This window comes from Vanellus vanellus (genome assembly GCF_965231255.1).
Source record: "Vanellus vanellus genome assembly, chromosome: 15".
In the NCBI taxonomy this organism is placed as follows: Eukaryota; Metazoa; Chordata; class Aves; order Charadriiformes; family Charadriidae; genus Vanellus; species Vanellus vanellus.
Window position 1 is genome coordinate 7,903,658 of NC_138920.1, and position 26,234 is coordinate 7,929,891.

Consider the following 26,234-nt stretch of genomic DNA (forward strand, 5'->3'; position numbering starts at 1 on the left):
GCAAATTCTGGAGACAGAGTTCTCTTTTCTTGGTTGGAGGCATTGTTCTTTGTGCCTGAAGAGGCTTTATTTCTGATCGGCTGAACAGACATCCTTCTGCCCTATCTTTGATGTTAATGTAGTCAGATGCTGGTAGGTTAACATAACATTTGCTTACTAAACTGCCTCATTAGACAAGAAACTTGGGATGATCAAAGCAAGATGTAGCGCTACAGACTGGGGGCGGAGTGGCTCAAAAGCTGCCTGGCAGAAAAGGACCTGGGGGTGTTGGTGGACAGCCGGCTGAGCATGAGCCAGCAGTGTGCCCAGGCAGCCAAGAAGGCCAACACCATCCTGGCCTGCATCAGGAATAGTGTGGTGAGCCGGACTAGGGAAGTAATCATCCCCCTGTACTCGGCACTGGTGAGGCCTCACCTCGAGTACTGTGTTCAGTTTTGGGCCCCTCACTACAAGAAGGACATTGAGGTGTTGGAGGGTGTCCAGAGAAGGGCTACAAAGCTGGTGAAGGGTCTGGAGGACAAACCTTATGAGGAACGACTGAGGGATCTGGGGTTGTTTAGCCTGGAGAAGAGGAGGCTGAGGGGAGACCTTATCACCCTCTACAACTACCTGAAAGGAGGTTTTAGAGAGATGGGAGCTGACCTCTTCTCCCTGGCGACAAGTGATAGGACAAGAGGAAATGGGTTCAAGTTATGTCAGGGCAGGTTTAGATTGGATATTAGGAAGCATTTTTTCACTGAAAGGGTTATTAAACATTGGAATAAGCTGCCCAGAGAGGTGGTGGATTCACCATCCATGGAGGTGTTTAAGAAAAGGGTAGATGAGGTGCTTAGGGACATGGTTTAGGAGTGGTGGTGTTTTTATCAGGGTAGGTTAATGGTTGGACTTGATGATCTTAAAGGTCCCTTCCAACCTCACTGATTCTATGATTCTAAGATTGTTTCAAGAGGTTACTCCAATCTGTGTCGTGTTGTTTAGTGGAAAATGTAAAGCACGTGTAACATTTTGTTGAGTGTCCTTAGAGACTTGTCTGCAGCAGCAGAAATACCCTGCTTTCTTCAGGGGGGTTGCTTCTCTGGTTAACAAAAGGAGAAATGAGATGACGGACCCTGTTCAGTTTATTTTTTATGAAGGCCGAAAGAGCCTGCACTGTGTTTTCAGCTTTGTTCAGCCTGCTCTATGACACGAAGTATAACCCTTCAAGTATTAAGATCCGTAGACTTGAGCAAACAGTTGTCAACTGCACAGTAGGGAACTTTTGAACACTGTATTTTCTTCCTCCTTCAGTCTTTTTACTAAACCAGCATCACTTTAGGTGTCCAGGTCCAAAATATTGGTGGTTTGCATTCTTCCTGAAATTTACTTCTTCAGAAACAACCATTTAGCCATACTTAGTGTGTGTCAGCACAATCTGTCTTTTATACATGCGTGTAGCAAAGGAGCGTCCCATCAAATAATATGATTTGTTGAGGGGGACATGAGTTGTATTAAGTTTGCCTTTACTGTTTGCAGCACCTGAACTTTTATTGACTGTAAGGTCTGCAGAAGAAATGGAGACAAACATCTTCCTGTGAAATCCTTTGGTATTACTTCTGGGCTGGTTTTTTTTTTGTTGGTTTTTTTTTTTTTTTCAGTTCCTGTGGCAGCGCCTAATATGTTAGAATTAAGGAGCCATGCAAATTTACCTGTTTTGCCAGTGTCATCTACCCCTTGCAGAGTGTACTTGGGTCCCACAGCTCCCTCCCATTTCCCTGCACTTCAATAGCTGTATTCCTGCATTCTGAATTCAAGGCAATTGTTTGGTGACTATTGTCTGCCATACTGGGCTGCAAAGTAAAAAACTGACCTTACTTCTCAAATAATGATTCTTTACTGTTCCCAAATGCTCGCAGACAGCAGCCACCGCACTGCTGTGGGGCCGGGAACACCTTTCAATACGGTGCTGCATGTTATCATTTCTTTCATTAGTTGCCACAGACCTGTACCCGCAGGGTTTAGGATTGCAACATCAGGTGCTCGGTACCGCGTTACAGAAAGCGGATGGAAATGGAAGTAATGTAAAAAAATAAGAGTAGAAAGACGAACTGATGCGGACTGGGAAGGGAGGTGGCATGAACTGGTGGAGACTGGGGAGGAAGGCAAGCAGTGCTGGGCCACTAGAGGTCCCCCCCAGGCCGCCGGGTGTGGACTGGCTGGGTGCAGTGGGCTCCTCCGCGCCTCCTCAGCCTTCAGTGGAGAATGGGGCTTTTTCTGCCAAAATGAAGAAAGAAGACGGGTGCTGGGCGGTGCCTCGGCACACAGGCAGTGTTCGTGCGTTCTGAAGTCTCCTCGTGTGGGTATGTCAGTAGTCAACAAAGGCTCTTTAAGTGCCAACATCTACAAAAGTTATTAACGTTTAAACAAAGTGTACTATCAGTTCACAACTCTACTATGTAATTAGGAAGAGTTGCTAAGTAAATAATTATGTGGTCCTGAACTTGGCATCCTCTCAGGGCAGTTACAACATATTTGGGCTGGTAAATCCTGGAACACCATGAAATAGAAGACCATGGGCAGCTGCCACCACTGCCTTAACGCTTTACCTTCTGTTACTACAGGGTGTTTTAGGATGTTTTGGTATACCCAGAAACCACAAAACAAAACCCTCTGGTTTTGCTTTGAGAAAATGTGGATTTCCAACCCTTAATTGTGCAGAGAGAATCTTGAAAGTATGACTGAGTAGTCTAAGAGCTTAGCTTTAAAAAAAAAAAAAAAAAATCAACTTGAGACAATTTCAAAGTCTGACTTTAAAAAAAAAAAAAAAAGAAAGAAAACTTTAGAGGGCTAGTTGTGCCAAGCAGCATTTCTCAGCGGTGTTGGAGTCCCTTACTGAAGTGCCCATTCCTTCCTGTGGCTGTGTAAGAGTGAAGCCTTTTGTAATTAGCTTTATAGTGGGCAGTTGGTCATTCTCACCTGTGCTCACAGGTATTTTGTAGTTTGTGCTGTATATACATACTTAGCTTTTCTTGCAGTTATATATTGTATGGTTGGGTTTTTTTGGTATGCCTCTTTGTAGCAGCACTGATGGGGAGCCTCTCCAGGTTGTAAAGCTGTGTTACCTGAGTCTGAAACTCGCTGTTGTCTGTGGCAGCTTTGCCCCAGCGCTGGACATGGGTCTTGGGAGCTCCTCTCGAAGGGCAGAGCACAGCCTGCTGATGGCACGGTCTCGCCTCGCAGCTCTTACAGCTTCTCAGCAGCTGGTGGTCGGTGAGGGGAAGGTCATCTTGTCACAGTCCTGCGTGCGTGACAGTGTCTTTTGGAGATGGGGCAGGGGTGGCTGGAGGAAGGGAGGGCTTGGATAAGCCTCTTACGCTGGTGTTTCAGTCCTTGTCATCAAACACAGATGGTAGGGAGGACGTGGATTTTTACAAGCAAGGTGGGCTGTCACTGCTCTCAGTGTGTCTGCAACTGCCCCGAGGGTAGGGTCTCACCTTTCTTTTCTAAACACAGACTAAATCATGCTGCCAGCTGTTAAACAGAAGGAGGTTTTGGTGAAATTGTTGTTGTTTGGGAGAGGGGGGCGTGGCTATTTGTGGATCCTTTTCACCACTCTAAAGCAGCTCTGGACATTCCCTCCAAAAGCAGCGGCCAGGCTAAGGTGTGCGCTGCGCCCTGGGTGAGGGCTGTGCTTTTACCCCCTCGCTCTGACTCTGCCCGCTCTCCCCCAGCGGTGCGAGCAAACCCTCCCGCAGGCGCTCCCCGAAGCCCGGCGTGCTGCCATCCCGCCGCCCTGCCCCGGGCATCCCTCGGGGGGTCCGGGGAGCGGAACGGAACGAAGCACGGCTCGCCCGCCCCCTCCTCTGCCGGTGCGCCCGGACCGGCGGCGGGGAGGGAGCGGCGCGCCCCCTTCCCAGGCTCTATTTTAAGCAGACATTTACTTTCCCAGCCTCTTCTCCGCCTGGATCCCTGCCCGGGGCGGGGGGGGGGGGATGTGCCTCCCCTCCTTCATAAAAGGGCCCCGAGGCGGAGGCCGGGCTCCGGGGGGGGGGTTATTTTTGGGAGCAGCTCCTGGGATCCGATGGCCTTGTTAGGGCAGCGCTGACCTTTCTCCCGGCGGGGGAGGAGAGCGGAGCGGGACGAGACGGGACGGGACGGGACGGGGCGGGCGGCGGCGGCGGCGGCCGGGGCTGGGGAGCGCGGCCGGCTGGGGACCCCCTTCCTCCGCCCGGGGCTGGGCTCGGCTGCCCCCCGGCCGCGGGGCTCGGCTGCCCGGGCGCGGCCCCATGCCCGCGGCGGGGACGCGGCGGCGGGGCAGGTAGCGGCGCGGATCGGCTGCCCCTGCCGCCCCTCTCCCCTCCCTCCAATTTCTTCTCCATCCCCTTCCCCGGACCCTCGGCCGGGCGAGGCGAGGCAGGAGCCGCCGCTCCCGGTGCCCAGCCCGGCTCCTTCGGGGATGCGGCAGCCGCCCCCGCGCCCCGGAGCTCTGCCCCTGGGAGAGCTGCCCGGCTGAGGGGGCACCGGAGGGCACCATGAGCGGCGGCAGGTTTGATTTCGATGATGGAGGTGCCTATTGCGGGGGCTGGGAAGGGGGCAAAGCCCACGGGCACGGCATCTGCACCGGCCCCAAGGGCCAGGGCGAGTACTCGGGCTCCTGGAACTATGGCTTCGAAGTGGTGGGCATATACACGTGGCCCAGTGGCAACACCTACGAAGGCTACTGGTCCCAAGGCAAGAGGCACGGCCTAGGAATCGAGACCAAAGGACGGTGGGTTTACAGAGGCGAGTGGACCCATGGCTTTAAGGGACGGTATGGCGCGAGGCAGAGCATGAGCAGCGGAGCCAAGTATGAAGGTACCTGGAATAACGGCCTGCAGGATGGCTACGGCACCGAGACGTACGCTGACGGAGGTAAGGGGGACTCCAGAGGGGCTGGGAGGGTGATGAACAGGATGATGCTCAACCCGCGATGGCAGAGGCTGCGTGTTGTCCCTGCCGAAGGGGTGACCTGATCCTGTCCCCACTAGTGAGATCCAAACAGGGACAGTGGTCCGCAATGAGTCATTGGGGTGCTTCAGTCAAGAAGCGGGGCTTGGGGCGCAGCCGCCTCATAAATGCATGTGCGTGCCCCGATTCCTGCTGTCGGGCGCAGCATGTGCGGCTCACTGTCTGTGGACACGAGGGAGGAGCAGCAGGAGCATTGCCCCCACCATCCCTCCCTCGGGAGCTGCTCTGGAGTGTCTGTATCAATAGTTAACACCAACCAACTCGATCTGTGTAGTCTGTTGACTCCTGGTGCCCCAGGGACTGGTTATTGTGGTTCATTGCCGAACCAAATCAGAAACTCCTCACTGGTGTGTGACCGCGGTGAGTCGTTCGCTCGCTCACTGGGCAGCCAGTTGTGAATGTTTTCACGTCGGATATAAGCCGCCCACGGCATCGTAGGGCTCTGTGCCTGTGCATTAAACACTGCTTGCGTGCCTCTGATGGGCTGCCTGGACATCTGCTTTGCTGAACCGTTTTGGTTGAGTTCATCTAAGCTGTTTCAAATACGTAGTCACACGCCTTTCCCTAAAATAAATCCCTTCAATTACTTGGAAGCTCTCAACCCCTGCTAGTACACAAATGCACCGTGTAGTCAGATGTTTGTTGTGCTCTGTAAATGCTCAGTCTAATTGTGTTCTTGCATTATCGGCAATTTCGGGGTTAGAAACATTGCAAGAATCTCTGTGCAAGTAATTCTGTAGCTCTTCAGTACTATAATGTTCCAGGCTGCCATATTTAGGATAGCTAAATAGAGAGGGTGATTTGAAAGAAATACCCTTCAAAATATGGATCAGAATCGCATCTATATTTATCCGGGACAGGCAACGGAGTTAGTTTGTAATGAAAAATAATGGTAATGGTATAAATCTTCGGAATGAAAAGCATTGGATTTACAGAGATTAGAAAAATGGACTAATTCAAGACTGGCTGTCAGGGTTATGCTTTTACATATACATTTCTCAATGAGTTGCCTGGGTACATGGCTACCTTTAAGCCTGGGAACGTAGTCTTGAAGTTGACTGATTTTGTTTGTGCCCTCTGAGGTTGTAGGTATAGACATGAACTGATGAGTCCTTCCAGCTCCTTAAGTTTTCTCCCCGCTCTGCCCGTGGAACAGTTAAACACTGAGCTGTGCAGGTTGCACGGCGGCAGCGAGAGTTCAGGCTAATGCATACGTGTGTACGCGTGCATTGCAGAACCTTCACGGGTGGCCACAAGATGCGTAGGTTACGTGTGCGGTGTGCTCTGATGGGTAATGAGCTGTGTTCAGATAACTGTCAGCAGCGGCTGTCGTTGGGACTCGCATTCTGGAGATGTCAAGGTCTCCTATGAATTTGCTTGGCCGCTTCCTCACTGATTCCTAAAATGCACCTTAGAAAGGGTGCAGGGCTACTGATGTTCGAGTTAATGTTGTGGAGGAGAGTTTTGAGAGGCAAAATTTGATTCAGGAGTTTGAATTTCATTAGATCTTGGACTGAAAACTTGGGACAGAAGAGGGGGAAAGATGAGTCAAGATTTTCTTCTGGAAGGATATATAATATATTGCTTCTGTCAGCATAGTGCTCCCCGGGGCGTTGTCCCGTACCCAAGAATGTGCCGTCTGCGTGATCCCTGTTGCCGCCCGAGGCTGGCAGTTTAGCCCCGATCCATGAAGATGTGCCCTGCCGAAGCCACCCTGGGCAGCGCTGAGCTGAGCCCCCCGAGACCCGGCCAGACCCAGCTCAGGAGGGCTGGTGCCCAGCGTCCCTCCTTGCCTTGGGCCATCACGTCCTGGCTGGTCCGAGCCGTTCATTCAACACGTGAGATTCTCTGATGGCACAGGGATGTGTAGAAAGCTGCGTCCGAAGCCAAAGTGGGAATCACCAGCCAATGTTACATCTGTAGGACTTGCAGGTCCCACTCCTGTTTTGTCTCCTCACCTGTACATGGTAACCATCTGCAAGACCCAGATGTGACCAGGCTGCTAATTGGACCTGTTAATATTTGAATTTGAGGTTGCCAAGATAAACATCTGGAAGGGCTTTGGAAATCTGCCATCCCTCAAGTAGGGGACGTGATTCCCAAGCCCCCTGGAAGCCAGCCACGCGAGGAGGAGGGCTCTGGGAACGCGCGGCTCTTGCCAGGTCATTAGAAGCTTTAGGTCATGGTTGGGCTGCCTGTGGATTTCAGGGTGATGTAGCTGATTCGAATGCTTTAAAACAAACTTTAAATTAACTTTTTATATATATTTTTATATATATATGCCCACACATGCAAAAACTTTATACTTTAAAATACACTTACAAATGACAGACAATCCTATAAGTATATTTTATCTTGTGGCTGGCTGAGACTGGTGGCTAAATGAAGCCCAAATCTGCAGTGAAGCTTTTGGAAATCATGTATAGATGTTAGGGTCTAATAAGAAGTGGACTCGTGGTATGGTTTAGCCCAGGCACCACGTGAGTTGTTTGCTTTTTCTCTCAGCTACCAAGTGCCCGTTTTTGTGAAAACTGTGGGAGACTGAAGGCTTAACCAGGCCACCTTCTGTGACATTGCCTGAAATCAGCCAAGGGGTTCAGAGCTCCTGCCGTGCCCGGGCAGACACAGAAACACTATGATATATTTCCTTGCATATCCACGCTGGATATACGTGCGTGTCTGCCGCTGTCACCTGCAAAGAGCTCGAAACCCTTTATTGGGGTAGGCTGCGCGAGCTAAAGCAGACGCTGACTGGGGCCGTGGAAGGCACAGCACGAAGGAACCCATCGGTTTGCAACCAAAGCTACGAGTAAACACCGAGTTATTCGGTTTGCACCTGTAAGGTTTGTCTCCACTGTAAGGAAGGCCTCGTTTTTTTGGATGCTTGTGTGCTTTTGACTCCGAGTACTTGACCCAGTCAAGTCTCACTGCAAAATAAACAATCTCACTGCGGCTGCAGAAGGGTACTGCGTATGCAGGACCTGGCCCAAAGCCAGGCTTTGCTATACAAATAACTTTATATATCTATTTGGGGGGGGGGACGACACTCACTTGCAATTGAAGCAGCCTAAAACCAACTTATTTTTGACGCTGCAATTTGGTCTCTAGGGAGCTAAGAGAAAACAGCAATGTCAATTAACTGTGTGCGGAAACAATTAGACCATTCAGTGATCACCAGACCACAAGAAAGGGGAAAAGAAACGCAGAAGCGTGGTTTACCGGGACAGATAAAATGGGGTGATGGGGAGCAGCGCTGGCTCCTCGGGTGCCTGGGGCAGGGAAGGCCCCTGGGTTGGGGCAGAAGGAGCAGCATCCATGGGACTGTGGCCGGGGAATCAGGAACAGGCTCCGGGCAAGCCGAGATGGTGCCGGCTTGTGTCTGCTGCCTCTGTAGCAAAGCTCCCGCGTGGCTGAATTTGACCCATGAATTAATGCTGTGATTTTTTTTTTCCCCCCTCTGTCTTTGAGTTGGGTTTTTTCCCCCCCTTTCTTTTCCAACAGAAACCATCAGATAATACTGTTGGCACCAAAAAAAAGCACTAGGTTGTTGCTGGTCTGTCTCGCACATGGCACTGTGCACTGATTTAATGTCCCTGGCCTTTTACACTGAGTTCTTCTAACACGTCTGTCATCACAGTATCTGGGTAACAGCGGAGGATCATAGGGCAGTGATATAATTTGAGTTGTTTGCATTATTTACCTGGTTGTTTGTATTATTTACATTCATCGCTAATTATACTAGAGCTGTGAGGCAGGCTGGGAAGGGGAGATGTGATGCTGCTGACAGCAGGCTCTCGCTGCCGGGCTGGGTGTGCACCAGGAGCTGAAGCTTTTGCCTTTGATGCAGCCGGGCACCGTTCTGTCCTGCTGCCAGGGAGAAATGGAGGGTGCTGCCACCCCGGCGGCGTGTTTGGAGGTGAAGGCTGCAGAGTTACCGTTTTTACCAGTCTCACAATTTGATCCGTCCCATTCTATGAAGATACCCAGGCAGGGCCACCCCTCCACTTTGGTCGGGGCTGGGCAGAGGTGATGTACTGTGTACCCGGGGGTCAGAGAGGAACCAGTGGTTTTCATCATTATGACAAGAAAAAATGCAGACAATAAAGGATTATTGGGGTCCTGTCCCCCAGTAATCGCACCCTGATGGGGTTAGGTGGCTCTGTCCCACCGCCCTGGTGATTCGGGGGGGCTGGAGAGGCAGAGCTTATCTCATTTTCATCCTAAATAGAGATTTTATTTTTTTTTCCACGTCCACTGCTCTTTTAGTATTTTTTTCCAGAATGTCAGATGCGTGTGAGCGCGTGGCTGCCTGGCTGGCAGCTTTGTGTCCTGGCTCTCCCCCCTTGCCCAGGCTGCTTTGATATTCGGGGGGTAGCAGTGGCTCAGGGATGTGCAGCCCTGCTGAGCGACGGCCCACGGTGCAGAAGGGGGTTTCCACAGCCCCTTTTCTCTCTTGAACTGGCTGCACTGGGACGTGTTGGTCCAGGGCTTGGCTCCGCTCAAACCTGGCGTGCCCCGACGCATGGCCGCCGGCACCTCCAGCCGCTCTCAGCAGCCACTGGCTCCGCTCCAGGGGTGGTTCATGGCTCTGCCCTGGCACGGAGCCTCAGCCGGGCACTGAATCACGGCGTGGCAGGGACACGGCAGTGCCCGCTCACCCCCGCGGTCGTTGGGCAGCTGCGGTGTGTCGGTACCCTCCATTAAGCCAGATGTGGTTGGCAGGTTTGGTCACAGCACGTGCCGGAGGGACGATGCTTGTGCGGTATGGGCTGAAATAAGGCAGCCGAGAGCGGGCTGAAGAGCTGGCGTGAAACCTCACGTTAAGGGTAGGCACGTATGGCCCCGAGAAGCGGCACCCCAGTCTCTGCTCCCTGAAGACCCACTGTGCCATGTGGCTTTTCCCATCCAGGTGGCCCCGGCACTGCTCAGGGGGATGGAGGGGGCCGGGGACTTGCTGGTGGGCAGCGTCTGCTCTGACCTGCCCCCCGAGGGGCAGCTGAGCCCCTCTAAACCTGTGATACTTTTCCAGAGTTCCTCTTCCAGGGGGTTAACACAGCAGCAGCCTGCTGCCTGCTATGTGCAAGGCTGTCCTGTCCTAGGAGGTCTCCAATGTCACCCCGATCGTGTGTCAGCCCTGCTTGCTGGCCGGGCAGGCGGGGATGGAGCACCGACTTCACCGGCTCTTGGTGGGGAGAGATGTGGGGGCACTATGGGCATCTCCATAACTTCATTTTTTGCTAGGAAGACTTGCCACCGTTTTATGGAGAGGGATTTGAGAGCACGGCAGGGTGAGGAGCTTACTCAGATACCTGGACATCTCCAACGATGGTCCTTGGCTCCCAGCTCATGCCCAAACCCCTAACCCACGCTGACCCCCATATTTTTCCTAACGGAGCTTCAGGCTCTGCCAAGAAACTGGGCAATGGCCCCTTGTCCCAGCAAACTGCTCCCCGTGCCCGGCCGCAGCCCGCGGATGCTCTGCACTACCTGAACCCTCACTTTTTTTAGTAGGGGAGGCCAACTGCTGCAGGGAGCCCGAAATCCCGTGTGCCGCGGGGTGGGCAGGGGCTGGCGGGGGGCACTCACCCCGGGGCGGCAGCTGCTGCCCGCTCCGGCGCTTCTTGTCTTTCCTGGCCCCCGGCGCTGTAAGTTAACACCCCGCAGGCGGGTCCAAAGAGGATTTCAACGAAACCTGAAGCTTGGGAGGAGAGATTATGCTGCAGAAGTGGCCTGGGAGACCATAAAATATGCACTCCCACAATCGCCAAAGAAGGAACTGGATTTGCTCCCTGAGGAGCAGGGTCATCCCTGGTCTCAGTGACCGCCTCTGAGGGGGGAGATGAATGCCTTGAAGACAGGTCACCCTCTTCCGTCTCAGCCCGGCCCTGCTGACTCTCCCCGGGACCCTGGGAGTGTTCCTTCTCCCAAAATTTGGTGCCTCCTGGTAGGTCACTCCTTAATGAAAACCAGGTTTAGGATAGATGCCCGTGAAAATGTCCCCGGCATGGCTCGCCCTTTGCTTGCATGAAGCAAGACCTGGGAGAGTAAAGGAGTGGGGTGGCCTTTCCAAGGGTGTTCGTGCTCCCCCAGCACCCTCTGCCCGGGCCCCAGGCTGGGGGGCTGCTGGTGGCCTCTGCCCCGCAGGGTGCTGGTTTGGGCTGTTGCAGGTCCTGTAACACCAGGAGCAGAGCTGAATGCCGCTTCTGTTTTGGATGGGTTGCCGGTTTCTGAGGCAACTGTATCTACAGAGCAAGGACAGCCAGGCTGGGGAGATGGCTCGTCTCATCCTGTCCCATCCTGCCCCACGGGGCTCAGCGGGGACGCGCTGACCCTCGCAGCCCTCTGTGCTGGCGTGTGAGCGTGGGTGCAGTAGGCGAAGGCTGTCCCACCAGCCCTCCTGCCCTTCCTGGGACCTAAAACCCCCATGCAGGGGGCTTTGATGCTTCTACTTTAAGTCTCTTGACATCCTGGTGAGAAAAATCAGAGCAGTGGTCTCCAGTTCACTCTTCTGGAGCCTGCAAAGGTGCGGGAAGGAGCCCGGAGAGGAGCAGTGTCCTTCAAGGTGTCACTGCCAAGGTCCTGCTGGCTTTTAGCAGGGTCTCATACCCGGGGTGCAGCCCTGCCATGGTGAGCACAGTCCTCTCTGTGTCCCCCCATCATATGACATCGTGTGCCCTCTTGAGCTGGATCTGGAGGAGCGTTATAGGGTGGTGGGTTTTGGGGCAGAGCTGGAGGAACCCCACACAGAGCTGCTCTGCTCCTCTCCTCCCTTTTTCACCCATCTCTTGCTTTGTGCAGTGTGGCACAAGCCTTGGTCTTGGGACCATGGAGAAGCTGCATGTCAGGGCCAAGCAGATGCGGCCGCGGGTACAGGGGCAGCCTGTGCCACATCCAGGCGCCCATCTCGGGGGTCTAGAGCCAGTCCTGGCAGCCTGTGAGTGACAAACTGCAGAACGGGCTGAAAGGAACTGTCACCGAGCCAAGGAGAGCTGTGCCACCGCAGCTCGCATGTCTGCTGGGGCTGTTGCTGCCCCGGGGGGCTGCCTCCTGCTCCGGATGCAAATCCAGACCCCCTCCATTAAGTCCCTTTGGCTTTGCACCAGTGTCCCCTGGTGCCTCAGCTCCTTACCAGTGAGCTGTCACCTGCCAGCAGCGGTTCTCGGGCATGTCCCCTCTGCCCTCCTGTCCCTGGGGATGGCCGCTTTTGCACGCGGGTGAGCACTAGAGTTGGGGCTCCTTTCTTCAAGAGAAGGTGGGTACCTCTGCTGTAGGGCAGCGCTGCTCCGCAACCCGCCTTCCTTTGCTGGCTCGCCCAGGGACAAGCTGCCTTTTCATCCCGTCCCTCTTCTCTCCCGCAGGCACGTACCAGGGCCAGTTCACCAACGGCATGCGGCACGGCTACGGGGTGCGGCAGAGCGTGCCCTACGGCATGGCTTCCGTGGTCCGCTCCCCGCTGCGCACCTCCCTCTCCTCCCTGCGCAGCGAGCACAGCAACGGCACCCTGCCCCAGCAGGACTCCCCCGCCGCCAACCCTGAGAGCCTGCCCCTCTCGCCCACCATCACCCGCGGGGGCTTCGCCCTCAGCCTCTATGGGGAGGCGGAGGCCGGCAAGCCCAAGAAGGGGGGGCTCTTCCGCAGGGGCTCCTTGCTGGGGAAGCTGAAGAAGTCCGAGTCCAAGTCGTCCCTGGCCAGCCAGAAGAGCCGCGTCAGCTTCCTCAAGAGCGAGAGCGGGATCAGCTCGGCCGCCAGCGACGCCACCTCCACCGTCAGCCTGGGCGAGGGCGCCGAGGGCGAAGAGTACCCACCCTTTGAGTCCGATATCGATGCCACCACCACAGAGACCTACATGGGCGAGTGGAAGAATGACAAACGTGCCGGCTTTGGAGTCAGCGAGCGCTCCAGCGGGCTGAAGTATGAGGGCGAGTGGCTGGACAACCTGCGGCATGGCTATGGCTGCACCACGCTGCCCGACGGCAAGAAGGAAGAGGGCAAGTACCGCCACAACGTCCTCGTCAAGGGTATGAAGAAGCGCGTGATACCCCTCAAGAGCGCCAAGATCCGGCAGAAGGTGGACAGGAGCGTGGAGGGGGCTCAGAGGGCTGCAGCCATCGCCCGGCAGAAGTCAGAGATTGCGGCATCCAGGTAGGTGGTCAGGGCTTCAATGCGCAGGTCCCCATGGTGATGGTGGTCCCCATCCTATGTGTTCCTCTGGAGCCGTGCTGCGTGCCTCCTTGCCGTGCACCAGCAGTGGGGTCAAATGCAGCTCCTCACAATTTCTATTAAATTCTTTGTACTAAATGCTGGCGGAGCGGGGCTGAGGGCCCTCATGGCAGCTCGGGGTTGTTCAAGACCTGTCCTCTTTCTTGCCCCCTTCCCTGGACAGCAGGGACTGGCACCGGTGCTCAGCAGGATGGGGAGCATGAGCCAGTGGGATGGGGAGCACCCTGGTGCAGTGCCAGGCTGCTGGATGTCCTTAACGGGGCAGGGTGAGAAATAGTGGGATTTGGCTATGGTAAGTCCAACAGGCTCGTGAGCAGCCAGCGGGACATGTCCCAGATGAATCGGGTCTGCAGCAGAGTATGGCTCAACCCTGCAGAACCCAGTGTAGCTCTGTGGGGAGTTTACGGGGTGCATTAGGGCTGTCGCTTAATTTTAGCGGTTCAGTGTCATGGGCTCTCTGGGACAACACTGCTGTGCTGGGATGCTGCGGGCTGGGAGGCAGAACCTACAGCGGGTACCAAACTGAGGAGGGGGCTGCCTTGGGGAGCCCCATCTCCCCGCCAGGACCCAGCTGCCCTCGGCCATGTTTTGAGCGAGCATTTCTGCCACGAGGGAGATGGCAGCTGGAGCCAGGGTGGGTGGCTGAGCCCACGTGGGATGGCTGAGCCCGATCCCGCGGCACACACCCACATCCCGCAGCCTGCGATGCTTTAGGCTGCTGGGAAAGGAGGAACTGGGGAGGGCTCAGCTGGGTTTGCCCATTTTGGTCCTCCCAGTCCTGTTCCGGCCGGTCCCCAGGGTGGGAAGGGGGCTGTGGCAGGCAGCAGGGAGCGAGCAGCAGCGTGCCGGGAGATGTGTGCCGCGGGGGCGTGCGAGGGGCTGCTGCAAGCACGGGGCAGTCTCTTGTTGCACCGGTGTCCCTTGTGCTGGCAGACACGCGGGCACCGCCGGGCACTGCGTGACCCCAACACCGCCTGGTGCGTTGGGGCCAGACAGGTGGGCTCTGCACAGAATTAGCTGCGTCAGAAATTAGCAGAGAGGAAAGTGCTAATTGCTCCATAATCCTGCCCGGAGTGGAGGAGGGAGGAGATAAAAGAGGGGCTCCGGGGTCTGCCCAGGAAGGGCAGGGGTAGAATCTTGTTCTGCTCATCCCTGCCTGTGCCTGAGCTATGCCGGCACCGCGCTCCTCCTCCCACAGTGTTCCTGCCAGTCTGGGAGCCGGCCTGGCAGAGACCAGAGATCGCCAGGCAGGGTCGAAGCCTTCGCTCCTCTCCTCTTCCTCCAGGAAAAGCGTGGTTGTGACAGACCTGGGGGTTTCACCTTGCCTCTCCATTGAAACCTCGCTTTGCTTAGCTGCTGGGCAGTGGCTGGGACTCCAGGGCTGTCCTGCCTTGCTCCTTTTTAGTGCAGTTTAATTACCAAAGTTACTTCATTTCCAAGCAGAGATGGGAAACAACGGCAGCGGGGAGGGCGCCTGTTCCCAAACCCCAAACCTCCCTTCCGAGAAACCCTGGCTTTACTCTCCCGGCGGCTTTTTCTGCTCCAAAGTTTTGTGGGGAGTGTGATTTGTTTTTTAGCAAAACCCAGTTGCCTCGGAGACTGGCGGAGAAAAACCGGCAGGATTGCAAGCGAAACTCCGTGCGGGGCCAGCTGGGATAAAAATAATAGTCTGGGGGGGCATGGGGCCTGCCGGAGCCTCCCGGCAGGGCAGGCTCAGCCTGGCACCGGCTTCACCGTGCCCAGGGAAAGCGTGCGGCCACGGCGCTGGGTGCCTGTAAATAAGGAGACTGGAGCTGCAAAAGCTGCTCCCCGAGAGCTTGGCCGGTTTACACAAGCTTCTTTTTATTATACACTATTTACACTTTGGATCAAAAGCGGTTCTGCAGTGTTTTCCATCAGGGGCTGGAATGCGCCCGCTGCCCTGACGGAGGACTGCATCCCTCTCCAGCGTGGCTGGGGAATAATTTCCTATTAAGGAAACCTCGGAGCTGGAGGAAATAAGATGTTAAAGCCAGTTTCCTCCAGGGAGTCTTCCCCTCGCAGACCCTGCGGTAATGCGGCTGTTGCGGCCGGGGAGGAGAACGCCGCGGTGCCCTCAGCCCCATCCCTGCGGCTGAGCCGGACCCGCTGCAAGGAGGAGAATTCGGGCTCCTCCATCCTGTAAACTATAACTCTCCATTTCCACCAGCATTTTCTCCTGGCGCGTGTTGCTCTGGGCAGAACCACTCTCTACCTGCTGCCTTTTGCAAATCTGACTCACGCTCTCTTTCCTCCTCCTTTCAGCTCAGCTTTGGGGTCAAGAGTAAATATAGGTAATTTTGCCTCGGGAGGGTCCTTAGGTTAAATTCCAACTCTGCCCCCAACTTTCTCTTTGGCCTTGAACCTTGCCTCAGTTTCCACACCCAGGACAGAGGGTAATTCCAGACAGATTGTGAAAATCGATTATTTTGGTTTATGAAGGGCTGTACTATCATTAGCGCTGCCCTGGCTTGTAACTGCGAGGTGGAGTTTTCTAGATGGAGCATTTGTATTTCTGCTTGGATGGCAGAAATGGCTTTGAGGCTACACGCATCCTTTTTAGGGGAAGATGTGACATATCTGTATGTAAGATTATTGCTAGGAACTAATTAGCAGGACACAGCAGCCAGACCGTGCAGACGCCCGACTCCCTCTGCGTACCTGCGCTGCTGTGTAGGGATGTTTGAGTTTCATTTGCTTCTGGCACTCGGGGGAGCCCCTTGCAGAGATAAACTACCGTCATATCCAGCCTTCCGCTGGCTGGGGGCAAAATGTCAGGACAAGACCAGATTTCGCTCTTTTGCACCATAAAAGGCTCTTTAGGGATAGAAATCCTGAGGAAAACAAGCCCAAGCGCTGGAAGCTGCCTTGGCCAGTTGCACCGCAGGAATCCCAGGCACGTGCCGGTGGTGCGCGGGCAGGAGGCTGCCGGCAGCGTGGCAGTGCCAATGGATGCCCTGCCTGTCATCCGCCCCACGGATGAGGAGAGCAGTGACAGTCGGGGATGATGGTCAGCTGTGGTCAGCAAACCTTCCTCGTCCCACACTCTGCTCCGAGGGTGTCTGAGGCACTGGGCTGCTTTGCAGCTCCTGCCCTGCCCTGCCTGCTCGGTTTGGGCGTTCCAGCCGGCGCTGCGGGCAGTGCCAGCTACTGCCTGCCCGCTGCCTGTCCTGCCCTGGCCTCCTCAGCTCCCTCCCAAATCCCCCCGGGTCGGCAATCCAGCCGCTTTCCCCCTTGTGCAAGAGGCTGAGGACAGAGCTGGCATTGCCTCGCCGCCGGCTGAGGGAACAGCATTTTTTTTTCTTTTTTTTTTTCATTATTTTGGTGAAAATCATTTGGCATGGGGTCAGGCTGTCCTGAACAGCCCATCGCGGCTCAGCCAGCTGCCCCCTCGCCCCAGGCCAAGCCCCTTGGCGATGCTCAGAGGTCAGGCAGAAATCCAGGGCACATCTCTCAGCAGCGCTGGGGATCAGCTAATAGGGTGGAGGTAATGGAAGTGAAAGCAGGATGAATCCTCGCCCAGACTGCTGTCACTCGGGAGAAGAGTCATCCTGAAGCACAGCCTCTGCGGCATCCGGTCGAGATGGCTTTAGTCCTGCCCAGGGATAACCACAGATGGGCATGGGGGTTAACGCAATATATGATGTTCATTAGCCATGTCCTGTACTGCTGGTGCCCTGGGACTCGCCTTGCTGTGATCCTGAGGAATTCCCATCACAGCTGGAATGCGGCTGTTCCTGCGGTGCCATGTGAAGGCACCCGCCGCATCCCTCCAGCCTTCCCCTTTCCCACCCTCTGGCCCGTCTGGGTGCTCCTTCAAAAAAAATGCTGGGGTGGGTGGGAAAGGCAGCGAGGTCCTGGGATGGCAGCTGGGATGTCATCTCCCTCGTGCTTAAGTAGAGAAACGAGCTCAAGGACAGCCAGCAGGTCTGTCCCCTGCCAGCCTCTGCGAGGAGGGGACAGCCACCCCCAAGCCATGAGCGAGCAAGTTAAAAGGCATCCCGAGGTGTGTAACGGCTGCCCTGGAGTTGGTTGGTTTCTGGGTTGGTGCCGAACAGGGCGCTCCGCACCCCTGGGTGCTCGGGGAGCAGTGTGTGCTTACCTGTCGCAGGGGGAGGCTGCTCCCACTGAACACAGGGAGGAGGAGCGTGGAAGCGGTCAGCTTTTGTCTCTTCAGAATAGATTAAAATAAAATAAAACAACAAGCAAGAGGAAAGGCAGGACCGGCTGCGGGGGTAACCTGTGATTTTTCAAAAGCTGTGCTCTCAGTAGCTGGGCAGCTCATACGCGGGATTTCCTTCTCACTGGTGCTTTCAAGGGACAAAATGAGTGTAAATACTGCAAATTCCATCTCCATCCCAGTGCAACAGCATCTGCCATGGTCTGCCTCTGCACACAGTTGTGCTTCCCAGTGACTTGGACAAAAATCAATGGCGGGACTTGGCCATGTGTCCTGCAAGGCATGGGTCTGGCCATGCTCCGAGGTCATTTGATGGGCGTACGTCCTGTTAGCAACACCTCAGATATATCTGCCAGGTGTCCTGGGATCAACAGGAGCACAGGGCACAAGGGGCAATAACGGCTGCTGTGCTTCACCTGTTTATCTTCAGATGCTGGAGCCTCTGAGCAGCTGGGGGCTTTATGCCTGCAGAGTACAACCAAAAATGAATACATTTTGGATTTATTTTTAACGTCATATCTGTAGAGGTCCTGCAATACTGCTGCTTGCATGGATATCTGTAAGAATTTCTAAACTGCATTCTGAAATGTTAGGCATTTATTCCTGTTAAAATAGGATTTACTCATCACGGTGAGCCTGGGCTGTGTTAAAGCGCTGCGGTGAGCGCTCGGCATCAGAAATCACATCGGTGCGGCTTCCCCGGCACCAACACGTGGGCATCGTTTGTAGTGTGAGCTGCTGCCTGGTTTTGAAGCCTAAGTTGTTTTTCTGTCTGTACCCGTGTCTTCGGGTCACGTCTTAGCTCTCTCTTCAAATAACAAGAGTGCTTGACGGCTCCCGTATCGCTTTCCGAGCCTCCCCTGCCCGGCCACGTTCCCGGCAGCACTGCCGCTGTCTCCCTGCGCTCAGCGTCTCCAGCCTGCGTGGCCGGGCGGCAGCCAGCGGCTCCTTGGGGAACGCGGGTGTGTGGTGCAAATGACGTCCTGAAATCGCTGGAGTCAGCAGAGCCTCCTGACTAAATAAGGGCAGGCAGAGCAGGGCTTTATCAGCGCTGCCCGAGCGCGACAGCTGAGAGCGGAGGTCTGCGGCAGCCCACGCTGCTGGAGCTCGGCCGCGCGCTTACACTGATAAGGTGCTTTATTTGGCACGGCTCTGCCCCGGCGAGCTGCCCTGCCCTCCATCCCCGGCGCTCTCGGGGGTTTTTGCTGCTGGTGGGGGGAGGTGGGCAACCAAAGCGTTGTCTTCCTAATGCACATCTTCGGCAAGGCACGGCGTGTGCCCAGGGCAGAGCTGGGCTGGCCTGATGGCCACGGTGGCCTCGGCCATCCTGGGGCTGATGGCACAGCTCGGTTTCCCCAAGGCCAGAGTTTGGACCTGCGATTTTTCAGGTCTGTCAAATCAGGCTCGGGGTTTGCTCTGAAAGAGTTCTAGTTTTTTGTTGTTTTGGGGTTTTTTTTAAGTATCTTTTGCTTTCTGCTTTCCTCAGGCTTTTAGTCAGAAGCACAGGCGTTAGACACATCAGGAGACCAGTGCGTTCCCAGAGCTTTGTGTCTGAGGCCAGAGGACAGGATGCTCACAGCAAGCCTGTGAGAGCAGACAGCAGCGGTGGCTCAAGGCAGTCCCGGCCAGGCAGGGTCCCCCCTCGGGAGAGCAGCGGATCCTCCTCTGCTGTCCCAGCTTCCCGATCTCTTTGCTCCAGGTCTGCGCACATCATATGATGAATGGGGGTGTAACGAGGAGGCAGCAATGGGTGGGAGATGGGCAGACCTTGTCCTGGCCCTGGGTGGGCTATTGGCTGCACTTTGCCTCTGAGCAGGAGCTGCCAGGGAGAAACACGGGAGTTGGGAGCAGTGTTTCCGTAGCTGTGTGACCAGACATGGAAGATGCCGCAGCCTGACCTCTCAGGAGGCTTAAAAGACTGGTGGGTGCAGGTGAAGGTGGGGGACAGGTCTGCCCCAACTTCATTAAACCCCCCCCAGCCTCCCCGTGGGGCGCAGGGGGAGGCTCATACCGAGCAAGGTGCAGCCACACCTGGAGGTGGTTAAACAGGGGGAGCTGAGGACAGGTCCTCGATGGCCAGGTATTCTGGCTGCGCTGCATCCGCCATCGTGGGAATGAGCGTGTCACCACGTCCACAGGCAGGGCTCGGAGAGAGCCAGCACGCGCGTGGGCAGGGAGAAGTGAGGGCAGCCCCGTGGATGCTGGCGTAGCTGGGTGCCAGGACACTGGTGCCAGGATGCAGCGGTGAGGGGATGCTTCTTGGTCCTGCTCTCCCTGCGGAGATGTTTCTCTCAGAGCTGTGTGTGTTTATAAAAAGGATAATCTTGTTTAATTCACTCTTGGTTAATAGAAATCCAGTCGCTGGTGTCTGTTTCCACACCAACCAAAGCCCGGGGCTGGGACTCTCCTGCTTTCTCTGCAGCACTAGTGCCAGCAGCACTTGTGCCTTCCCAGGAAACCAGGCGAATAAAGACCTTTTCCTTTTGCAGCTCTTGAGTGGGTGTGACCTCCTCTACGTGGCTTCTCGGCACAAATTGAGGTCAGTGTCCAGGGGATAGCAAGGGGAAACCTGCCTCGCCTGTGCCACCACGGCCAGGACCACTTCGGCTTGGGTTTCCTTCAAAGGTCTTGGAGCAAGAAAGCCCCCAGCTGCCTTGTGCCATAGCGTTGTGTTGTCACCGTGCGTGGTTTGGTTAGGAGGACTACTTCCACCTGAGCTATTCCTCACCCTGGATCGGGACCTCAGGAATTTTGTGTCACTCACGTCTTGAGATGGGGATGCCCAGCTCCTGTCCCAGAGCCAGGGCTCGGTCTTTACAGCCTCGCGATTGGGACTGAGCAGGGCTGTTTTGGGCTTGGTTGAGATGGGTTGTTGTGGTTTTGCTGCCCTAGAGCAGCAGTCTCCAGCTCTGTAGAAGTATTGCCTGTTTCGAACCTTGTCCTACTCCAAAAGGCCCATGGGCTTATCTCTCCTCCTAGCTCACCCTTGCTGTCCTGGCTGCTGGAGCTGGGCAGGGAGCAGGCTGCAGGGTTCAGGTGAGCCCCTCTCTGTTCCTGGTCCCGTGTGACCATGGGGACAGCGAGCCCCAGGGTTAGGGTCCAGCGCCAGGATCAGATACCTGCCCCGGCTGCAGTACCCCCATGATGTGTCCATCCCACATGTGGGGCTCTGTGGGCTGGAGGGGTTGGGTGCCGTGGAACGAGTGACGGTGTGATGCCTTCACCCCTTTCCCTCAGCCCTTTCCCGGAATGGCCTCATCCCCAGCCCTGGCTGGCTGCGGCTCCAGCGCTGACACATTTTTGGCCCACTGTGCTTGTTACGCTGAGATGCGTTTCGACTCCAGAGGAGGGTGCACACAGCTTTATCTGTTTTCCACCCGCCTCGCATGAATTTCCTTACGCACTTTCATGCCCTATTAGGGTAAGAGGGAGCGTGCACTTTCAGTAGCTCCAAGGAGAAAGCATCTCTTGGGCAGCAGACTGCTTTCTCCAGGGCGTCCCAGGTCCTTGGGGTTGAAGGGCTGTGGCTCGCAGGGATCCCCTCAGGAGGAGCAGAGTTGGGATGGCAGGACGTCAGTCCCAGCGATGGGTATGACTCAGATAGCTGGCCAGGCAGGGAAAGAGGAATTAATGGTCTGTTCAGTCTGACCTTGAGGGAAATCCTTATCTCAACAGCTTACAAACACAGAAAGGGAAAAATGAAGTGTGACTTTAATCTGCAAAACGACTGTGGAAAATGGTAGCTTCTCGTTCAATTGATCTGCTGCTGCGTGGAGCAGCAAGGCTTTGACTCCCATCCAAACGCTTGAAATCAGCCGGCAGGGAGCCAGGCTTTAAAATCATCTGATTCAATCAGGCTTTGCTCAGAGGTTATCGTCATTTCCGTGGAATGTGAAATAGGCTTATCTTGAAAACTAAAAAATATTTAAGTAAAACGTCCAATTTAAATATAAAGCCTGAGATACAGAAACCCTCCCTCCTTCTGGAGGAGGTGTGGTTTTTTCAGCTTATGCTGGTGCCGAGCCAGAGCCCGTTGGCTTTCTGAGTCCAAGTTTTTGTCGTTTTGCTCCTGCGAGGCCTACTGAGCCTTCAGCGAGTGCTGGGAGAGACCTGGTGTCCCGTCCGCCTGGCTGCCCTCGGCAGCCTCAGGTGCAGACACGGGGGACGCGGGTGCTGCCGCCCTCGCAGCTCCCGCGCCATCTCTTGTTTCTCCCGAACCTCGGATCTGTGAATGTCAACCTGAGAGACCTAGAAGGCTGGGAGAAAAAGGCTTCTGCCTTAAATTTTGGTGAATAATTGCGCTTCTGACCAAATGCAATATTTTAAGAAACCTGTCTGCTTTCATTTCTTAAAAATAATAAATAAATAAAAATCCTGCTTTTGTTTTTTGATTGGGGGGAAAAAAATATCACAAAACAGATAGTGCAGTTCCTCGCTCTTTCGGTTTGGATTGCTGAAATCTGAAAAACATTTAAGCTAGAAGTTGCTAAAATTTTTAGTTGAGAAAACCAACAATCTTAGAGAGAAAACACATACTTTCTGACCCTTTTTAGTGCTGGCGGGGCTGGCAATCGGGTAAAACACGCTGGGATTGTGAATGCTGTCTGTTTGGCAGAGCTTGGGGCTGGAGCTCCTGGGTCACTCTGTGCTCCCTCGAAACAAATGACTGCAGCAGCCCTGGTGTTTTCTTGGAAGCGGGAACTCATTCCCCTGGGGAGGGCAGGGAGCAGCCCCTGCCCGCTCAGTGCGGGTACAGGCAGGGAGGCAGGAGCACGCGCAGGAAGAAAGGCTGGAAGACCCTGATGACATGTGTGTTGTAAAGAAATTTTGATGCACTTATCAGTGGGATAACCCAGCTGCTTTGATCTTGCAGTGGTAGCTAATTAAATAACGATGCCCAGAACATTAGCTGAGCCCCTTTGGTCACGGTGAGGTGGAAGCCGAAATAAATCGGTGGCGTTTGTGCATAGTCCCAAGGCTGTACTGCTCTGGGACTCTTGCTCCTCCGGGCTCTGCTTGCTCCGTGCCCAGGGCAGCACGGAGGAGAGCGGACCTGACAACCAGGGGGAGTAGGAGGGAGTCCAGTGAGGAGCAGCAAATCCCTCCTTTTTTTTTCCCCTAAAGATATCTCTGCAGATGCTCTCATGAGCTGCTCCCAGCCTGGCTGTGCTGGCAGGACGGGCTCCGGCAGAGCGAGGAGCTGCCTGTCCTGCCCAGCTGGGGCCAGTGCAGTGGCCACGGGGCCATGCTGCTGGACCGGTGGCCGGCAGCCCTTTGAGCCGGCAGGCTCTGGCTTGCACCGCTCCATTTAGAGCCGGCTCAGGGCAGCTGCCGGCTGGCAGCCGAGGGCTGCGGGGAATAATGGAGAGCAGCTGCGGTCTGTGCCGGCCCCGCTGGCTCATCGCAGCCCGTGGGCTCCCATGCAGGCTGGCACGGCCGAGCTCTGCCAGCTAGCTGCCCACCCGGTCCCGCTCGGCTTGCAGGGCAATCAGGGCAGTGGAGATTAATTGAGCAAATCTCCCGTACGCAGGGCCGGGGTGCGTAGGTTGTCGTCTTATTGAAGACAGCTGCAGATCTGTCTGCTGTAAGATTAATATCACTTTAACTGTTCTGAGGGGAAGTATCCCTTGGTGAAAGATGCAAGCGGCTCTGAGCTATTTAGAGCTGAGGATAACATTTCGGTATTTTAAAAATTCACCAAGTAATCATAAAGGCTAATGCTTGCTGAGCTCGTTAGGTGGCAGGGAGTTCTGCCAGGCCTGGGCTCCCAAAGCACTGCACAGAAAAGGATGCTTTTCTCCCGGGTGAATGGCCTGTTCATGCCCTTTCTGTGGAAGGAAGGAGAAAAGGTCCAATTTATCCAGCTAAGTAGCCTGGGCATGTACGGAGTGCCACCACTTCTGTGTAAGTGCTGGTACCATTAGTGAATGGGGCATCTCATCAGCTGGCTGCAGGGGAAGGGAGGCTGGAGGGCACCGACGCTCTGCAAGATCAGGATGGCTTCTCCTTGCTCTGCAAGATCAGGATGGATTTCTTTTAGAGTGGTATGGAGGTGTTTCCTCTAGGAGGCAGTTTATGTTGGTTTATGCTTGTTTCATGATGTAGATCACACCTTGCAGATGCAGTGTCCATAATATAAAGCAGCAAAGACTCAGTCAGCCCCAGGGATGTCAGAGTCTAAACTGAGTGGGTACATGCACATGAGTGATGGAGTGAAAGAGCAAAAGGTACAGCTGGCTCCCAGGGCAAGACGCCCGGGGGGGTGGGACACACATGGGTTTGACTGTGGGCCGGGAAAGTGGCATGACAGATGGATTGAAAAGGGATATTCAGTCCCATGGGCTGGTTACAGGCAAATGAGGGTAGCAGAGCTTTGCTGGTCTCTGTGTGCACATGGGGGCAGAGGGAGAGGCACGAAGGAGATGGATTGGGACTGAGCAGGAAGAAAGGGATGCTCCAACTATAGAGGTGACACCAGTCCAAAGATGGTATGGAAAATGGAGAAGCCAGAAAGTGTCTGCCCTGGTCAGTTCATAGAATCATAGACTGGTTTGGGTTGGAAGGGACCTTTAAAGGTCATCTAGTCCAACCCCCAACAGAGATCTGTGTTGGTCAGGTCTGTGTGTCCTTGCCCTTTGTGATGTGAATGCAGAAGGGACCATGTTGCCATCAGCAAAAGCATTTCTGCATCTTTCCCTGTATCACTTCTGAGTGCTGCAAACATTCCTGCCAAGACAAACCGTTATCTTAAGTTTCTCCAGAAAGACAAAATGATTCCTGCTGGATGGTGGAGCAGGAATTTGGCTGGGGGTGGAAAAGCCAGTTTCAGGAGAGTGGAGTTTAGCAGAAGTCTCCCTTTGTAGAGCTGATTGAAGAATTATATTTGTTTAACGGTCTTTTTGGCAACTCCTGGTATCAAGAATGGCAAGAAAAAGGTGTTTAGTTGGTCCTTGCTCCGGCATTGCTGAATCAATGGGAGGAGGGAGACCCTGGAGAAGGAAGGATGGTGCTGGACAGGTCTGCCTTTGCCTTAATAAGCAAATGTGCAGTAGCTTGGGCAGAGAGCTGAGCTCTTCCCCTATTTCTAGCCACAAGGTCATCGCTGCACCTGCAGGCGCCCCAGCCCTGTCTGGTATTTGCAGTATTCTCTGCTAATTCCAATCTCATTTACAGTCTAATCCAATGTGGATGTGCAAAACCGCATAAACTGTCCAAAGAGACGGGCATGCTGGCTTGGCTTTGGGTCTCACCTGTTAGCACGGTGCTCAGCTGCGGCTCGTGTATCCACAGGGGATTTTAGTAGCAGTCAGAGGAATGATTTGGGCAGTGTTTCTGGGAGACGGCCAGGAAGGACAGGAGTGGTGCTCTGTGCTGCGCTAGTACAAAAACAATTAGAACGTTAGAGCCATGCCAGAGGGGCAAATAAAACAGCAGATGCATTTAACCCTCCCTCTCCCACCCATCCAGCCGGGGTATGAAGCGGCCGCGGAGCAGCCGCTGTGTCCCAGCTGGTGCTGCTGGGAGGCAATGGCAGCGGGGCTGGGAGGGGGGCTGCAGGCATTGCCCACATGCCTCCCCTCGGCTCGGCGCGGGGCTGCTGCTCCTCCTTGCAAAGAATTCACCGGAGCTATTTTTAACGGCGCTGCCCGGGGAGATGGCTCAGGGTGAAACTGGGAAGCGCTTTTCCCGAGCGGTAGTGTCTCGCTTGGGACAGGGAGCACTGGACTTCGTTTGTAACAGCCCCTCTTTGTGTTTCTTGCCCCTGGTTGCACATGTTTAACATTCAGGATTTGTTTTCCAGCACTGCCTTGAAAAGGGGCTTTTGAATTCTGCTGCTGGGCGCTATAAAATCCTTGGGCCTCTGTTTCGGTTTCACCCCGACCTCCTCCACCTCCAGACTTTCTCCTCTGCTGGTTTTTGCACGGGCTGCTTTCTGCAGAGGTACTGGGAGCTGACCGCACAACCAGCAGTAAATAAAAAAGTGTGGCCCTGATTCAAGCGCTGCCTCTAAAGTATCAAATTTATATGCACAGTATAAAAGGTGAGCGTTTTCCTCTTTGCAAAAGCTGATTCTGTTTTTGGAGCAGATCTTAACCTTGGAAAAAAATTTTCCTCTTATGTGTTTCATGTCTAAAGTTCGAAGATCACCTTCCTGCCTCCTTCAAACCTGCCTGAGCTTATTTTTTAACTACTGCACCCAGCAGACCCCGGCCCACGGGCTGGGAGAGGCTTTTGTGCTGCGCGTTGTGTGTGCTGGGCTCTCCCAGGGCGGCCGGTATTTGTGCCCTGCTTTGCAGCTGGGGCCAAGTTTTGCTCTGCGTTGAGCTCCCCAGCACTGCCAGCCATGCGGGTAAATAATAGGTTCAGCAATACTCTAGGCAAGTTCAATGTTATTGTTATGGCTGAGCCCTTTCCTCCAGGCTGTGCTTTGTCACGGTGTCACTAAAGCCTCAGCTCGGCTTTTTGGAGGGCTGCGAGCATCCCTTCGTGCCTCGGGGATGCGCAGCACAGCTGGAGGAGACATACTTAAAACTCCATGCTGTGTCTCCGTAAGCCAGATTTTCATCACCTGGCTGCTGTTGTAATAAGTGATCTCAGTGACAGTGGGACCCAGCGTGGGGTGTCAGCATCCCTGCCAGGGCCAGGCTGCTGGCGGGGGGAGCGCAGCGCTCTGCCTTGTGCCATGGTGTCCCCGAGACGCTGGCAGAGCCAATGCATGGTGTGACAGAGCTGCCAGATTTGAAGCTGTGGCTGCGTTGATCTCAGTCCCGCCAAATCAAGTGCTTCTGGATGATTTTGCAAGCAGGGGGACAGGAGCAGAGGTCAGGCATAT

The 26,234-nt window shown here is 54.8% G+C and overlaps 1 protein-coding gene across 1 annotated transcript in view; it reads left to right on the forward strand.

Moving 5' to 3' along the window:
* The first annotated feature begins 4,478 nt into the window (after positions 1 to 4,478).
* Positions 4,479 to 26,234, forward strand: part of JPH2 (junctophilin 2) — a 33,422-nt gene continuing 11,666 nt past the window's right edge. Inside the window, exons 1-2 of the mRNA XM_082491098.1 lie at positions 4,479 to 4,887; positions 12,342 to 13,125. Of these exons, the coding sequence (XP_082347224.1) occupies positions 4,509 to 4,887; positions 12,342 to 13,125 (1,163 nt within the window). The 5' untranslated portion in view covers positions 4,479 to 4,508. The remainder of the gene's footprint in view (positions 4,888 to 12,341; positions 13,126 to 26,234) is intronic.